At 49.1% G+C, this 17,498-nt stretch overlaps 4 protein-coding genes across 4 annotated transcripts; 1 reads left to right on the forward strand and 3 right to left on the reverse strand.

Moving 5' to 3' along the window:
- Positions 1-538: 538 nt before the first annotated feature.
- Positions 539-2,486, reverse strand: LTR64_006162 (uncharacterized protein; the record flags this gene model as incomplete). Its single annotated transcript, XM_064900496.1, has 2 exons — positions 539-2,424; positions 2,474-2,486. The coding sequence occupies 2 exons, from the start codon at positions 2,484-2,486 to the stop codon at positions 539-541; spliced, it is 1,899 nt and encodes a 632-aa protein (XP_064753808.1).
- A 1,791-nt stretch (positions 2,487-4,277) lies between these two features.
- Positions 4,278-7,956, forward strand: SLN1 (Histidine kinase osmosensor; the record flags this gene model as incomplete). The annotated part of the gene is made up of 3 exons (XM_064900497.1): positions 4,278-4,361; positions 4,410-4,578; positions 4,655-7,956. The coding sequence occupies 3 exons, from the start codon at positions 4,278-4,280 to the stop codon at positions 7,954-7,956; spliced, it is 3,555 nt and encodes a 1,184-aa protein (XP_064753809.1).
- An 856-nt stretch (positions 7,957-8,812) lies between these two features.
- On the reverse strand, positions 8,813-14,233 carry UTP10 (snoRNA-binding rRNA-processing protein utp10; the record flags this gene model as incomplete). Its single annotated transcript, XM_064900498.1, has 1 exon — positions 8,813-14,233. The coding sequence occupies one exon, from the start codon at positions 14,231-14,233 to the stop codon at positions 8,813-8,815; it is 5,421 nt and encodes a 1,806-aa protein (XP_064753810.1).
- Positions 14,234-14,745: 512 nt separating this feature from the next.
- On the reverse strand, positions 14,746-16,499 carry LTR64_006165 (uncharacterized protein; the record flags this gene model as incomplete). The annotated part of the gene is made up of 2 exons (XM_064900499.1): positions 14,746-15,907; positions 15,961-16,499. The coding sequence occupies 2 exons, from the start codon at positions 16,497-16,499 to the stop codon at positions 14,746-14,748; spliced, it is 1,701 nt and encodes a 566-aa protein (XP_064753811.1).
- Between the last annotated feature and the right edge of the window lie 999 nt (positions 16,500-17,498).

Here is a 17,498-nt window from a genome sequence, read left to right on the forward strand (position 1 = left end):
GCGCTGCGAAGGGTTGCAATGCAACAGCAGGTCTCGACGCGAATGATCTGCGACAGAAAGACGATGTGCGAAACGTTAATGCTTGGTGTAGTATATGGTGATGACTTCGCATCAGTAGTTGATCTGCTTGTGATGTTCAAATCGAGTACTTCGACGTTTGCTGCCCTTTGCGCATCATTGTGAATTCAGCGGAAGCTCGCAGGGGCATGGATGATGATGTCAGCGCCACGGGGTTTGAGATCTTAGCTTGGTTTTAGCGCCGATTCAGCTGCAACCCAGCCGATCATGGCCGCCAGGAGAGTTCTGAACGCTATCAGTAACCTGGGACTTGCAGTATCACATATGCAGGAAACCAGTTCGTGTTGTTTCCCATTCACGAGTATGTGTAGGTTCCTTGCAGTATTGCACTCTGAGATTTTGTCAGCATAAGAAACACATATATCACAAGTCCACAATCATATTCTTCGGCTTCAAACAACATGTTCAGGTAGACCGACCAGTGGTTGGGAAACTGATCGAGCCAAAACTGGTTAATTCACTAGCTTAAAGAATCCAATGCTTCTAAGAGAACGGCGATACCACCACCTGCTAGTAAGCCTTTAGCAGCACCATTGCTAAGATTGCGCCTTGACTCTTTCTTGTGCCGTTTCCTTTCCTCCTCGTAGGCCTTGTAATCAGCTGTTGTGTATTCACGCGACAATCTCGAGGGAGACCTGGAAGGCTTTCCATCCCGAGACCTTGGCCTCACTGTCCCCTCTCGAGAAGGTGGTCGGGGCTGCGGGTGATTGTACCTAGTACTTTGAGGTTGTTGTCTTGGTGTGTAACGTGATTGCTGATTTTGGCCCTGAGCTTGTGGGAAGGCTTGACTTTGGGGAGATGAAGGGAAGTATTGTGCTGGTGCAGCAGGTCCAGGAGATGGCTGATAGAATGAGTTATTATGAGTGTGTGCAGGTGTTGGCGATGAGAAGGAATGACGTGGTAGGCTTTGGTCTGGCGACGCGAAGGGGCGTTGCAATGTTTGCTGGCCATATGTAGAAACAGACGGGCGTGCCGCACTGGTGTTAGCTATGGTCCGCGATGGCTGAGGTGCTGGCAGCTCGGAAGGAACATTGTACGACTTCGAGATAGAGGCGGGTTCGTCGTAATATGTCGACCTCTGGCGTACAGGCACCACAATAGCGCTGCTCCTTCTTCTCGGTCGTGTTTTCTCTTCTGCTGCTGAGTGCTCGGAGTCGGATGTCTCTGGATCAGAATCGATGATGTGTTTCTTTGGGGGACGTTTTCTTGAGCTGTTGCTGCCGGGAGAAGCATCTATGTCGCTACTGCCCTCGATACTTGGCTGATATGGCTCGTACGCCTTCCGTAGTCTTCGTGCTTCTTGCCTCGCGTCCGCGGAATGTGGATGCCGCCAATCTGTCGTTGGCCCCTCAAGATACTTGCCGGCGGCACCGTCCTCGCGTTCTTGAAATCTTTCGTAAAATGGGCTATCTTCTTCGTCGTATAAGTCTTGCACCTGAGATTTGTATTGCGCATCTTGTGTCGAGCGAGCCTGGCGGGGTTCCTGATCACGCCTTTGTCGCCAGATTGTCCACCTCTCCAACAGCTGGTTGGTAATCTCTTCCGATCGTCGCACCATCTCTTCTTTTGACGCACCTAACCTAGCCCAATTATCGCCTAAGCCAGTAAGAATAGGTTTGTGTTGACTTGTGACAAGGCCAGTCTCCGTGGGAGGCACTACATCGTCATTCTTGGTTATCTGCGAATTGCGCGAAGAAACTAGAGTGAAAGCATTACGGTCTCTGTCGTCTTTCTGGTAGTCAAGAGGCGAAATGTATTCGGTGGCCTCTTCCCGAGCCGCCATATATAACGTATTAAGTGTCTGGCTTTCCTGAAAATACTGTAGCAGGACTGTCTGGGCTTCGACACGCTCTCTCGATACTTTGGCCATCATCAATCGAACTCTTTCGGGTGGGTCGTGGCGCGAGGTCGAGGCCATAGTAGTACCGAGTTGTATTATCTGAAGCATCAGAGAGAGGCTCATCTGTAAGCGATCCAAGCGTCCAAGCAAATACTCGATTGAATGTTTCTTGAAGGACCATCTTATCTTTTGCGGCATCGAGGGCGACACCGTGCCATCGGTTTGCCTTGTACGCACTCTCTCAAGCATGGCATTGATGTCATCGAAAACGGCATTGCTCTCTTCCAATACCTGTTCTGTGGTGCGGGTCGCCTCTTCCGAGTGAACTGAGTCAGGCTTCTCGAGAGCAGCAGCGGTTTGCTTGAGCAGGAGGGAGTACAGGGTGACACTCTTGGAAATAGCCTTGATCTCGCAGGGAGCGTTCGCTATTTCGCAACTTATCGCATTGAGGATGAGGGATAGTGTGAAGCCTGCGCTTGCAACATCATTCACAGATGCGACAACCTCTATCGTGGTTCGTTAGCCAAGAGAGGATACAACCGATCTGGTCCATACCTATACTCGACATCGTGATGACTTTGCCTATTTCTTCCACGACCTACTCAACCAGTTCGGTACTTGGACAAAAGCATCATCGGTAAAAAGGGTTGATAGTCGCTGCGGAACACGCGCAGGCAAGACGTCAAATACTCTGGTGCTGACAGAATGAGCAATTCAGACACATCTCAGCTGTTTTGCTGCTAACACGGCAAAACGAGGCGCAAAGTTGAACAGGCGGCAGTGGCAAGGCACAGCATAAGGATTGGTGATCGGGTGAGAAATGCGGGGACCATGCACGACATCTGAATGAGCAAGATGTCACGTAGTCTGGAGTGATGACGAGCGGCTCCGACTAGGCCATTCGTTGACCGGTTTCCGTGCCATCAGGACAAGAGTCGACATGCCAGCCATATCACGAAACGTAGGATTACATCCCGGTGCGCGAGGTTACGAGATGAAGCCGAGCACGAAGAGATGTGGGAAGGAGATACAGTAGACTGCTTGAAAAGCTTGGCACTATTGAGACAACCCACGTTGGTGGTTCTACTGTACGGGCTCCGCAGTAAAGCCAAGAATAGGTCCAAACCCAGGCCAAGACTCAACTGAGAATTGCCTGATCCTATATTACTTCGATTTCAGATACAGTAGTCGTACGAACAGCTACACCATATTTCTTGTTACAACAGCTGTCACGCCTAGCCTTGTGGCGGCCACCGGACAAGACCTCAAACACGATGCCGTAGTGTTCGAGATCAATACCACACCCTATTCAAGTTGAGCCTCGTGACACGCTATACAAACTTTTTGCTGTGTTGTAACAATGCAGAACGGAGGTATTGCCCGTCGATGAGATGGGGCTGGTACAAGGAGCCTGAGTAACAAGAAATACACCAGAAAAGCTCGTTTTCTGAACTTGTACATGAGCATTGGCGGTCAGCAACCATGTTGCGAACGGGAGCAGACAGTACGATTGATATTTGACACCAAAGGAAATCCCCTCGAGTAGAGGCACGATCGATATACACAGGACCAGCCCTGTCTAGTCGGCAAGTCCTGTCGAACCGGCACCTGCCAGATGCCTTGGCTCGAATCAGAGGGCTTTTGAGGCTTAGTGACAACCTATCACATCGAAGAGGCTCAAATGGCTTCTGGTCGAAGTCCTCGTGTAGATGGAGCAGCATGGGGTACAAGAAGTAAAAATATTGGTTGAGACAAGCCAAAGTGTGCTCGTAGCCGAAGATAGTGGGCAAGCTCCTTCTCAACGAGGTTAGGGAGAAAGCTAGTGATCCATAGAGAACCTTGGCCTCTATGCGCTCCCCTCGTATTCCGATTTTGTGTCTATGTACGGTACAGTCTCTTGGACCTTTACTGGTCGCTTCGATACATCTCGAACGCGCCCACTACGTTGCATTCGACGATCCTGGAGGTGGTAACGATTCATACACAACACCGCAACGATCGCCCGTGGACTTTTTCGTGATCAGACCACGCTGACCGTGCACACCCTGGGCTTTTCATTTACGTGCCTTGCTGAACACAGACTGCTGCAAGTGCTTGGAACGAGTCACCCTCGCTTAAACTGCCGCGCCTGCGAAAGCAATCTTTTCCTCGAGCACTTCCCTTCTCACCAAACCACCACCACCATCATCCTCGATACTCACAACCTAATCAACATTCGAAATTGGCAAGCGCTATTCCGACAGCAGAGGAACGACGAGAACCCTGGGCTGGTGGGCTACGACCAGAGACCAGCCGCCGATGATGAGCGACCAACACTATCACTACCACTTCTCGCGATAGTGCGCATCCTCTGCCAACCATGCGTATTCCCATTCGAGAGCAGCTGGGGTTACTCGTCATAACATGTTCTTTACTCTCGTTAATGGTACTGGCACTGGCCACGGTAGTTCTCCCTCTCCAGATTACACTTCATAACCGCTGACAGACATAGTGGTTTCGCAGTCGAGACTTCACCGTCGACGTCCGACTATCTGGCCTTTCACTGACCGCGAGCCTTAAAGCCGCCCAGTTGTCGGCCAATATCCTCCTCTACGAATCCCAGACGAGATCGGTGGCCACTAGAGTCCTCATTCAATCGGCCTTGCAGCGGTACATAAACGGTACATTAGAAAATAATTTCATAAACATAGTCGCTGTACGTTTGAATCATTACTGACCCTGCTGGACGGCTGTTAGGAAACAACACTAATGAGAATTGGGCACGAACACAGTCCGATCTAGACGGTGCCCTCTCCAATCAGCAGATTCTGCTCCAAGCACGCATATTCCCCGCCTACGACAACGGTGACGGCGCCGGCACAAACGGCCTTGTCAACATTACTAGTAGTACTGTCAACGGCTCTCTCCGACTGCCCTATCAGCACGAAAACGGTTCTGCTGTCTACCTTGGCGACCCTGGTCGAGGTTATCCTCCCATCTTATACCCGAACCTTACCTATCACGGCACACCTAATGAATCCACTTACTACGTCGAGGCTAACGGTAGGCGTATCGAATGGAACCACATACTAATTGATGGTCCCCTGATACTCAGTGACGATGCTGCTTTGCTCTCGGCTACCCTTGCTATTACGAATAACACTGCCCGTTCCGTTGATATCTTAGGCTGGCTCACCGTCGTCGTCAATGCATCTATGCTGTTCGATGTCAGAGATTCCACTGAAGGTCTTGGCCGCACTGGCGAAGTCCTAGTCATTGGTCCTACCACGAACGACAACAAATTCCCCTTCGATGTCCGAGCTGACAACACGAGCTCATTGCTCGAGCAGGCTTCCGTCAAGTACGTCTTTCCTCCCGGCAACAACGATACTATTCGAGAACGTCACAGTCAACGCTCAACCTTTGAAGATTCCTCGACTCCGTTTCCAGCTACATCGTTTCCTGCTTTTGTGGGTGCTTGGCAATCAGATACAAATAACGTCAACAACGCTGGTGCATTGTTGGATTCTCGGAACGAACAAGACAGTAGAGTCGCTGTTGGTTGGGCCCAGATTAGGACCCCTCTGGTTGACTGGGTATTGGTCGTGGAGCAGGACTACAACGAAACCATTGAGCCCATCAAGCGTCTCAGGGACATCGTTCTAATATGTGTTTTCTCCGTCTTTGCCGCTCTGCTGATTTTGACCTTTCCCCTGGCGCACTATTCGGTTGCTCCGATTCGACAGCTTCGTGCGGCCACACAGAAGACCGTTGAGCCATATCAGCCGGATGATTCAAGTCTATACTCGGAAACTTCAAGCAATCTAGACGGAGAACGTGACGACGGCGAATACGATGCTGCCGAGGCTAGGAAAGAAGGCTTCCTGAAATCGGTAACCAAGTGGGCCACCAATGCAAGCCCTCCTCAACGCAATACTCGCTCACCGAATTCAAGAAGGCAATTCCGTATACCGAGCAAAGTACCCGAACGCCGCCATCTCATTCACGATGAGCTGACTGATCTAACCACCAAGTTCAACGAAATGTCTGATGAGCTGGCGATGCAATATCAACGATTAGAGGAACGGGTCAAAGAACGTACTGCGGAATTGGAACAGGCTAAACTAGCCGCAGAGGCCGCAAATCAAAGCAAAACTTTATTCATTGCCAACATCTCACACGAGCTCAAGACCCCTCTGAACGGCATTCTAGGTCTTACTCAGATATGTATGAAAGAGACCGATCCTGCTAAGATCCAGTCAACCCTGAACACCATCTACAAATCCGGCGATCTCCTCTTGCACCTTTTGACCGACCTGCTAACCTTCAGTAAAAACGAGGTCGGAAAGCAGCTCTCTATCGACGAAACTGAATTCTGCCTCAGTGATTTAAGTACTCAGTTGTTGCCCACTTTCGATCGTCAAGCTAGAGAAGGTCAAATCAAGCTTCAAGTTTTATACGAGGGAACAAACGACTCTTTTGGTAACTTTGATACCACTCTAGACAAAGCATTTGGACCCGAAGGCACTGGTAAAGTGAGGGATATGTGTTTATGGGGCGACAAAAACCGCATTCTGCAAGTACTTATGAACTTCACGAGCAATAGCTTAAAGTTCACTCCACCGAACGGATCGGTAACTGTTCGTGTTAGGTGTCTTGGTCTGGTTGACCTTGAAACCCCAAGCCGGGCAGGGAGTGTGCGAAAATCCTCTAACGCCTCAAAGAGGTCAAAGGTGTCCAGCAAAAGGCGGGTAAGAACGTCTGACACTTCACTCACAGGCGGTAGTGATTCCGACGATGGATTGCGTTCCGGCTACAGAAATAGACTCGGCAGTAACAGTGATTCTGAAGACGGGCAGACGTCGATACTGAAGAAGCGTCCACGTGATGCCAAACTCAAGATCAATGTGGCTGGCGGTGTAGCGCAAATTGACAAGTTTGTCTCTAGACAACGATCGACCTCGCCGCCTCGAATCAATGCGAAAGTCCTCGATTTCGAGTTCGAAGTGGAGGATACCGGTCCAGGCATACCAGAAGATCAGCAGAAAAAGATCTTCGAGCCGTTCGTACAAGGCGATCTAGGACTGAGCAAGAAATACGGCGGAACAGGTCTTGGTTTAAGTATCTGTGCTCAGCTTGCGGCATTGATGGGTGGTGAGTTGTCGCTGGATAGCACGGTTGGTAAAGGCAGCAAATTCAGTATGCGTATACCATTGCGCTACGTTGCAGAAAAGCGCTCAAGCATGGACTCTGTCGTTCTTGGTGGATCGGACGCTATCATGCCCACTACTGAAAAGCATACAGTCCAGACCGCCGGCTCACCTGCCGATCGAGATAGTCCACCCTTGCCATACGGTGAGATACCTAGAGTCGTTGGTCTCTCACAACCTTTCGTGGCCAAAGATGTCCGACCAAAAGCACCTCACACTCTTTCCACTGATCTAAAGCTCATGAAAAAGGCAGAATCCGAGGCAATACGACAGGGCAGCAAAGTACGTGTTCTGGTAGCTGAGGACAACAAAATAAACCAGGAAGTCGTTCTCCGCATGCTCAAACTCGAAGACGTTTACGACGTTACTATAGCCAAGGACGGACAAGAGGCATACGACAAAGTTAGGGAAAGCATGGAGAAAGGTGAGAAGTTTCACTTGATATTCATGGATGTCCAAATGCCAAATGTTGATGGCATACAAAGTACCAAGATGATACGTGGCATGGGCTTCGATGCACCTATCGTTGCATTGACTGCTTTTGCTGAAAAATCGAATGAGGATGAGTGTATGGCAAGTGGTATGGATTACTTCCTGGCGAAACCTATCCGCAGACCTGCACTCAAACAAGTGTTAAAGAAGTACTGTGCGACCATTCCCGAAGAGGACGATGGCGACAAAGGCTCGCCATCCATGGTCAACGGCTGCACAGATAAGGATACTTCAACGTCGACATCGCCAGATAGCGACCAAAGTGTACAACAAACTCCAGCCAGTACAGCTGACTCGGCTGTATCGCCGTTAGACACACCACGGCAACGTTCCTTGAGCAAGGAATGGCGACCATGACTGCAAAGACAGAAAATATAATATCAAAGAGATGAAATCATACAATCACAACAAAGGGTGTAATTTGACCTTTTTGACGAAGCATTTAGCGTTGGCGCTGGGGAAAGAAGCATACGTCATGGTTGGCAAAATTCGGGTCGAATTTTAGGGCATATATCCCCTGCACAAATTTTTTCTTCTGTTGTTATAGGTGAGGCACGAAGCATTTTTGACGAAGGTACAGGACGATAGCATGTTGGGAGCATGCTTACGTACGTATCTTGTCTATGGTCAAGAAGTAGATCGTGAATGGCGAAAGAAAGCCCCTTCGCATCCGTGTCATTATCGTACGGATTATTCGTATCTACGCATGAAATCAATCCATTGACTTCTCTACCATTCGCTTCCTACACATTCGAGCCAATTCCCAAGCTGAATGAATTTACGTTTCAATGCAAATGAAATGGAATGTCCCAAAACTTTCCAGGAAGCTGTATGTATACTCACTCGCATGCACAACTTGTTAACCTGCTGGTAAAATCGCTTCTTCTACTGTAATAGACCAGAAACCAAGGACGTGTCTGTTGCTGGAGATGTGCTAGGGTCGAGCGAGAAGACCTGTTTTGGAAATACATTTGCGACACGAGGAAACGTGTCTTTCTGTAACATTGTCTGGATGTGGTATCAACCCATCCCAAGGGCACGTTTATCTTCGTAGAGTGCGCAATGCGTATGGTTTTAATTTGAGGTCTCAACGCTATAAACAAAGTCTACAAGGGCAACGAAATTGATCAGCGTTGTAGCACAAAAATCACAATGTGTTGAGACAGTATCTTTGGGAGCCTCCGAAAATTAACATTTTTATTCAGGTATCTGTCTACACCTCAAAAGCGTCCTCACCAACCTTGCTTCTTACCATCTGTACCCACCTTCTAACATCATGCTCAACAGTCTCATCGTCGTCCTCCAGCATTTCGTTCACGTACACCATAATCTCGCCCACGCTACTGCCACCTCCTCTTGCGCCTTCACCTTCACCAGCGCCAATACCGACTACGTTCGCAACAAATTCGTCACCGAGGTCTTCGTCCTCAGTCATGGCGATGAGTGCACGGATGCTTGCCAGTCGCACATGCGCCGAAGATGCTGACTTTAGTCGCACGATGTGATGTGCAAGGGCGCTGTGTGTTGATGGTGAATCCATGGTCGCGGCCGCGAGGGATGTTATTGTCGGAATGACGTGGCTGAATACGCAAGCTCGTGTGCTCTTTGAGGCAGCCAGGTTCAGGCAGGCAATAAGTACAGGAGCTATAGGATCGAAATGGGAAGGCGCGGAGAAGAAGGAGTCCTGATCGTGTGCTGTTATTGCTTTGAGAAGGACAAGAGTGTTGGTAATTAACGGTAATGAGGTTGTCGAAGCTGCTTTAGAAGTTGGCAAATTGACTGACTGCAAGATAGTAGAGATCGACTTGAGAAGATAAGAAGCGTAAGATGTAACGATGGCCTTGAGGGTATCAAAGAAGTGAGCAAGAAGGTCGAAGAGCACAATCTGTCGACTGGTCGTGTCGGATCCTCCTTGTGAGGCATCAGAGACCGTGCTCCAATCAATCCAGGATTCGAAAATTGGACGAAAAGCTGTATCGTTCATCTTGTAGATGAATTTAATGCATGTCTCTTTGAGTTGTTGCAGAACAATACTTTGGATATTGCCCTTACCAACACTTACTGGCTTGGACGGTACAGTTTTAGACTCCGCATGTAGCACAAGTTGGAATATTTGCGAGATAGTTTCGGCTGACTTCATCACCACTGATTTCGAAGATGCATCGATTGCCTGGCTCAGCATACCCAAATACTGGGTCGTCGCTGAAGGATCGGCAATCTTTTCAAGTCGTGGCAGAATGGCGTTGACAGTCGTTTCCAACTCAACCTTTCGTGCCATAGTTCTGATCAGCTGTGGGTAATCTGTTTCATCCTTGGTTGTGATTGTGTTTTTGGCTTGAATCACAGAACCTAATATTGTCGAGAGCTGCTCCTTAGACACCATAAAGGCCACATTTGCGAAGACAGATGTAAGAAGTGTGCAGATAGCTCTGAACATCGTCGACGTGTATTTTCCTTCAATGCAGCCATCGAGCAGTGGCGAAAGTTGTGCCAGGGTCTGTGATACTAACGGCACGGAGCCTTCCTTGAGCACCTCCAGCATACTAGCCATGGTCAGCACAACAGATATCGATCGCTTCTCAGAGGCGTCCTTATGGTACAAGCCAACTTCGAGCAGTATATGCTGTGCCGAAGCAATAACATTATCAGGACTCTTTCTGCCATATGCTTCTGTGATGCGGTCAACACACATCAATGATGCCCGCAGTAATGTCTCATCGGCCGTGTTTATGAGGTATTTGTTCAACTTGCTCAAAATGGCCATGGCAATCTCCCTGGCCCGACTGACTTTCGTCTTCTTTTTGTCGAATTGTATAGCCAGCATATGAAGAGCCTGCGGCCGAAGTTCGGATTGCATCTCGTCCAGCACGGAGTGTAACGATTCAAGAAGATCCGGCAAACTCGGGAGACCTAGCAAGTCATCCATATTTCCCTTGCTTAGCGCGGCGACCCGATCATTGACGTTCTTCATGGCTCGTATCGATGATAGAGTGGTTCGGAAAGCTGATTGGAACTCTTGCTTGATCAAATTTCTATCATCAATTTGATCGCTGGTCGACCCTTTGATATTTGCTACTAGAGCTTGGTTCTTCAGGATCTCTCCCGCTACGGACACACAAGCTTCGGCGCAACGCTGCTTCTCAATCTCTGGAGTAGATCGTTGGATGTTGAAGACAATCGCAGCCACTTTCGTAGTAGGTGCAAAAATATCAACGGAGACAATCAAGATCTGCTGGTAGATTTTGATTTGAGTTACTGCCGGCAATACACCAACCAATTGCTGAATGAATTTTGTAAGTGATTTGTCTTTTCGTTGCTGATTCGCCAGCAGGACTACTAGCATGAAGCCAAATTCCTCTGCGTTGATGCAACTTAGTAGCTTCTGATAGAATGTCACCCTTCGGTGCAGAGGAATATGGTCATAAGCTGATATAAAGCTCGCTAGCATCGTCGCCACTGACGTTTGGTAGCTTTGTACATTACGACTTCGACGCAGATTCTCGAGCAGAGCTGGCACAATCTTGTCGATCGCTTCATTGACAACGTTAATAGAGTGTTCATCATCCTGAGATAGCATATTGTGCCCGATAAAAGTGAATATGGGCATGACGTTATGCACCATCCGATCTGGCACAACCGTCGAAAGAGCGGCGAGCACAAGGAGGGCGGCGTTTTGTACTTGAGGGTTGTCAGAATTTCGCAAGCAATCCGTGACTAGCTCTGGTTTGATACTAGTACCATCGATAACCCTGCCTCTCGACCTGGATGATTTGACCATGGTATAGATTGTGCCCAGGCATAGATTCAGCAAGTACGGCGAGTCAACCCGGTTCTGCTGCAACTGCCTGAGGGATGTGAGCAGCTCAAACATGTTGCGAAGCAAATCTGGTTTGGACTCGGGGGCATTGCTTTCGACGAGTTCAAGTACGAGACCAATCTTCGCCGTCGCATTGTCAATTGACTTGACAGCATCAGCACGAGACGTGGTAGTGCCGGAGGACGAAGATCGCTTTCTGCGTTTGGCAGGAGGCGCCTTGACATCGCTCACACCAGCCTGAGAACGTTGGACAAGAACGGCGAGGCTTCCGATGGATAAATCAACAGACCGCAAGACGTTCTGTGCCCCAGAAGCCAAAGTATCGTGAACCGACAAGGCCATATCGAACAACATGTCTGCAATTGACATTTGTTGTTCTTCAGTACATGTCGCCCATTCCCGTCTCAGATGCTCGAAGACGGAGGCGACAAGCGTTCTGCGATACTTCGATTCGGACAATGCTGCAGTTTCGGCAAAGTTTTCCAGGAAATGCTTGTCATGAACATCAGCCAATTGCACAACGGCAGTATCAATGACCTGTAGTTCTATGCCTGCCTCCATACTAAGTGTTCGAGTCTGTGGCTCAGTCAAATTCGACCACTCTTGCAGGATTGGAAACAAAGTCTTGGTTTTTGATTTGTTGCCAATCTTCTGAACATTCTCCAACATGGACAGGATGGTGACCTTGATCTTGATGAGCGGTGTGGCAAGAGCATGCTGCGTCAGTATGTTCCACAAGGCTTGTCTATGAGGCTTCTTGAAGTCATGCAGGTATGCCTGTATCGTTTTCGCGATGTAGGAAGGATCGAGTAGACATTCCTCCAGCACAGGGGTGACTACATCAGCCAAAAGAGATACAATTTGTGACCGTGGTAACCTAGAAACAGGTCTAGCTGTCTCATCGCCATAGAAGTCACTGCTCGTTTTGTTGGTTGGTTCAAGGTGAGCTTCAGACGAGATGTTCCGAACAGATTCTAGTAGCTCCGATGCAGCTCTCCGAACCGGTTTAACGTCAGTAAGTAGAGCCAAAGTGTACGGGACAAAATATTGTACGTCGCAAGCAGGATTAGCTTGCAGACTCTGCATTAGCAGGCGTATGGCTTTAGATCTTGCCTGCGGACTCGCGGCAGTGCAGGCGAATCTGAGTAAGAACGTTTGCCACAACATCTGTTCGTTCAAGACTGAGGTCCAGATGGTTAAGGCTGAGAAGTCAGCAAATAGCTGGGTAAAGCGATGACAATTCTCAAAGGTCTTTGCAAGTTGATCAAATGTATCGGATTGAGCGATAGCCAGGCATGAAGATCCTGGCTGCCATGTTGACGGCAGAGAAGCAAATGGAGTGCTTGCATTTTCAGAGACCTGGTCGACGTCAGCTATAGGAACATCGTGCTCTACAGTCTCAGGCGTTTGATTCTGTGCTGGTAGCACAATGGTCATGCCAAGCAGACCTTCCAGGGTGGCCGCATTGTGTTCTCCTTCAGCAGCAGCTGATGCTATTGCAATGGATAGAGCCTCGTCTTCATTCAACCTCTGCAGCCTTGCAACAAGCTCCTCACGCACCCGAAGGTCGCGTTCGTTGGCTGCATCAAGCTGTAGAACTTTAGCAACTATTGGCTGTATGACCTCGACAAGCGAGCCTGATGGGTACAGGTCATGTACAAGGCGTACGAGACTGTCCACAAAAGATGCAAGAGCGTGAGCATTCCTACGCTTGATTTGAGCCATAGCGGATGTGATGAGAGCAAGCAAGAATGTCCTCATCTGGTATTGCTCGGAGACACGACGCGTAATGACACCAAACGATTCTAAGCGAGCGAGGATGTCCAGTGCATCTCTTGGAACCTTCTTGACCTGTTTGTGGTTCATAACAATATTCATCGTGGTAAGAGCAGCTTGAGCATTGTGGTCGGATCGGACGAGGGTTTGAGCAATGGCCAATAGAAAGGCATCAAGAAGGTGATCAGCAAGGTCGGCTTTGGCAACCATAACGAGGGTGATTGTGTAACAGGTAACGATGAGGTCTGTACAGCCTGTTGTCTCATAGCCATCGCTCAATAGAGGTAAGACCTTGTGAAGGAGGTCATCAATGCGCTGAGTCTGCACCTCTTTTCTGCCACTTCGTGTTTGATTTAACCTGTTGGAAATGGCCTCGACGACTATTGAAGACCAAAAGGTCATCAAGGTGGGATGGGAGAGACCTTGGCGACATGTATCGAGGATGTAGGAGTTTAGAGCAGTGAAGAAGGCGTCGTTATTGGCAGCAGCGTAGGCCACAGCATGGCGAGGCACATTCCAGGTCGTCTTCAGGTATGGACGAATGAATTTCCACAAGCCAACGATCTTTTCAGAAGGTACAATGGACACAACGTTGGCCCAGATGGCAACTTCGTGGTAAGGAAGCAGACTAAGCAGAAGGTGATCGACGTTGTAGATGTGAACCCGAAATCTTCTTACGAGCCACTCGAGAGCTTTTTGAGAAGATTTCAGCAGGATCTTGCTCCCCAGCAGTATGAGACACCTCTTCAGGACCTCATCCAAAGCATCGTTCTCTGCCTTGGTCATCTGTTCACGGTCCTCATCCTGGGCTTGTTCGGAGAAGAGGTTGCGGTCGAAATCGTGGAATCGTTCGTCGAGTTGGCATAGTTCGCGATGCCCATCAATACAGATGTTGTAGATGCTCCTGAAGTCTTGTTTGACGGCGACATCTCTTTCGAAGAGAAGCGACTCTGCGTGTGCATTGCGTCGTGCTCGGAGGTCAAGCTCGTGGGTCGAGTTCGCCGCAATTGCTTGCAGCTGCGATGCGAAAGCTGAAGCCATGCTGCGAGAGTGATAGTTATAGAGGCACGAGTTCAAGCTAATCGATCGCGGACGCGCCTTCCATCTTTTTCTACCCAAAAAGAATCGACTGTATGAAGCAAGACCACAACGTTTGCACCTTCCTCTACTCGTATGATTTACAGCAAACCACGACTGGAACTTTTTCAAGTCCGATACTCAGGTACTTCCGAAGTATTGCCAGACGATTGTATGCCTTATGGCCTGAATTTCACTGGCACATTCAGCGCTCGCACTTAGACTGTCCTCCGTTGTTGAACGTGAGCTAGGCATTCAGGCCACTAACGTTCGTGTCACTTACTAGCGTGTTTTAGCCTGTTTTTAGCGTATTCAGAAAGCTACATAAGCTTCTCTCTATTTCACAATCGTTCATAGATAATCAACTATTATTTGCTTTCTTCCACTTCTTCATCCGTGTCCTATCCATGATCATTAATGCTGTTGTGCCTACGAAGAGCCACCAGTACACTACATTTTTGCACAATCTCACTGTTTCACATCGCGCCAGGACCTGAGCCCGGATACCCATTCATAATATCCGTTCCCATTGGCCACGGTCCAGCATTCAGATCAGCATACATGTCCGTCATTGCAGGCAGCCAGGCAGGAAGCCCACTAGCATCGAATGCAGTGGCCGCTGTTTCCGCTGGCTGCCAAGTACCATCGAACCCGTTCGCCGAGAAGAAGTTGTCAAATTCATGCATGGGAGGTGCTGTCGGCTCCAGCTGAAGCATGTTTGTATTTGGTGGTAACGGGGTTAGTTGACCTGTTGCTGACGACGGACTTATCCAGGCATTCAGATTCGGTGGCTGAGCTCGGGACGCCGCAGATATACTGTGCGACATAGGCGAATTGGATCCTGCCGAATGTGTTTGTAGTCGTAACCGTTGTGCTCGGGTCTTTTCAAAGGCATGCTTCTCTTGTGTTGCGATCGAGTCCCTCGCCATTCTGTACACGGTCGTGGGCTGTAACACGTAGTCAGGCCCGTTGTGGTCCGGTGTGTTCTCCCTGGTTCTTGTTATGATCTCCTGTTCTGACCCGCGCTCCCTCGACCTGGCAATCTGCTGAATCGTCGTTGCCTTCTTCAACATTTCTTTAGCTGTAGGATACAATGATTCCGCCATAGCCGACATCGACTGCATGGTTTTCAGAAGCTCGAGGTTGCTGCGACAATAAGGCATACAGTCTGCTAGTGCCGTTTGACCCTTTTCCGTGTCCAGCCCCAGAATCTGTGTGATGTAGTACAGCATCAACCTGTTGCCATCGAACGCTATCGTAGGCAGCCACGTGTCCGCCAGAGTTGTTATGCCGTGTCTTGACGCATCGGCCAGCACCGTCGAGCACCTTTGTGCATGGATGAAAATGGTCTCCTGCAATCGTGCTCGGAACTCCTCGCTACATTTCCAAGGTGGTCGTAATCGATACAGCTTCGGCAGAGCTATTCGATATAGGTCTACCGTTGTCCAATTGTAGGTACACTGAAGCAAGACAAACGCGCCAAGCTGTGAAGATTCTCGTCGTGTATATAGTGCCGCCCTGGTAAATTGAAGGCTGGGCGGCAATTGTTGATACCACTCATGCAAAGCATTGTCTAGCTTCGCAAATTCAGATTCGGGTAACCATGGAGGCAGCACTGTCTCCAGTTGCTTGGTATATCTATCGTCCGCTTAGCATATCTATCTTTGGCTCGAACAGACAGACTAACTCACCTTAGCACTTGCTTACGAAGCGCTATCAGCCGAACATATAAAGCCACAATGCCGATGTTGTCGATCACTCGAGGTGGAATTTGTTTAGGGGATATGAACGGCAATGGCTGACCTGTGGGTAACATCTCCGTGACGCAAGGCACTTGAAGGACAAAGTTGCGCTCATTACATGGCAGCTGGATTTTGATATCCGGTTCACTGAACAGAGTCAATTGATCAACACCACTGCCAATCAATGTGTCCAATATGTAGCAACTCCACATCAATCGTCTCCTTGCTTCTTTCGAGCACACCGTCGGTCCGTTGTTTGGTTCATCGTGGAAAATATCTGTTGAGTATTCCAGATTGAGCTGGAGTGCTTGCGCCATGCGGGTAATGGTACCAGTAAGCACAAATGCGCCAGCGTAGTTCCCGATCCTTATTTCATGGTCATGCAGCAGGACAGCTGACATCAGGTTCTGGACCGAAATCATACCAAGCTCAGCTGCGAGCAGTGATTGTGCTTTCTTCGCCCACTCGTTTCCAGCCGAAAGAATCATTCGTGAAGAAAGAGGTTTCAGGCTACTGCTATACTGTAGTGCATAGAACCTGTAAATACATACGTCAATTACTTGAACAAGCAGGGAGGCATAGGAGAATGCTGCAGCAGGCAGATCAGGGTCAAGAATAAATCTCGTGAAACTGGACAACAATAACCCGAGTCAGTATGCACGGAAACTTACTTGGCACCCAGGGCACAAACAACATGTAACAATCCATTCCGAGCATGGTCCTCATTTGAAGATTCTTCAATCCTCTGAAGGAAAGAGGGCCGGTGAATGAATGCATAACATCTCAGCGGGTGTACGTGCTCAAAATATTCCTTGACAAGCATCCTTACACGCTGACGGCTTGGCAAGTGCGGTTTGAAGAGCCTGTATTGAGTCAATATTCGCTCTGATACATCATCTTGCCGATGACAAGGTAGGAGTAGTTGGGACAGGCAAATCCTGATCGTATCGTCGCCACGAGCGTCGCAGGAGTACACCAGACCTCTTAATTCGACATGACTTACCAATCTAGCGAATCGGGACCCTCTTCTGAGTCAAAAGCAGACTGTCCAATAATCGACCTTGCAGGGGGTGGCAAGCTTGGTAGATTAGCATTACCACTCGGTTGCTCGATAGACATGTTTGTTGTCATCTGGGCAGGACTCTGTATATCGGTAGAAGTTGGTGTCTGGCGAGCAGGACTACTAGTCGCATCCTTGTCCTCTGAAGTGGTATCGTCGTGCGCCGTGTCGGAAATTCGAGCGGACTGAACAATTCGCTCCCACTGCGGCGCTGAGTCTTCCTCGTAAGCGCAGAAAACCCTTCGTTCCTTACACCTTGAGCAAGCTGGTCGATCGCCTGAGCATCTGGCTTTCGCGTTGCGACACTGCGCGCAAGATCGAAAAGTGCGCTTTCGCTTCAATCCACCCTCGCTAGGTGCCGGCTCTGAAGATTGGACGACCTCGTTTGCGGCAATGGGTGGTGGTGGTATCCTCGTGCCATCAGCCT

Source organism: Lithohypha guttulata (assembly GCF_036872675.1).
Source record: "Lithohypha guttulata strain CCFEE 5908 chromosome Unknown scaffold_4, whole genome shotgun sequence".
In the NCBI taxonomy this organism is placed as follows: Eukaryota; Fungi; Ascomycota; class Eurotiomycetes; order Chaetothyriales; family Trichomeriaceae; genus Lithohypha; species Lithohypha guttulata.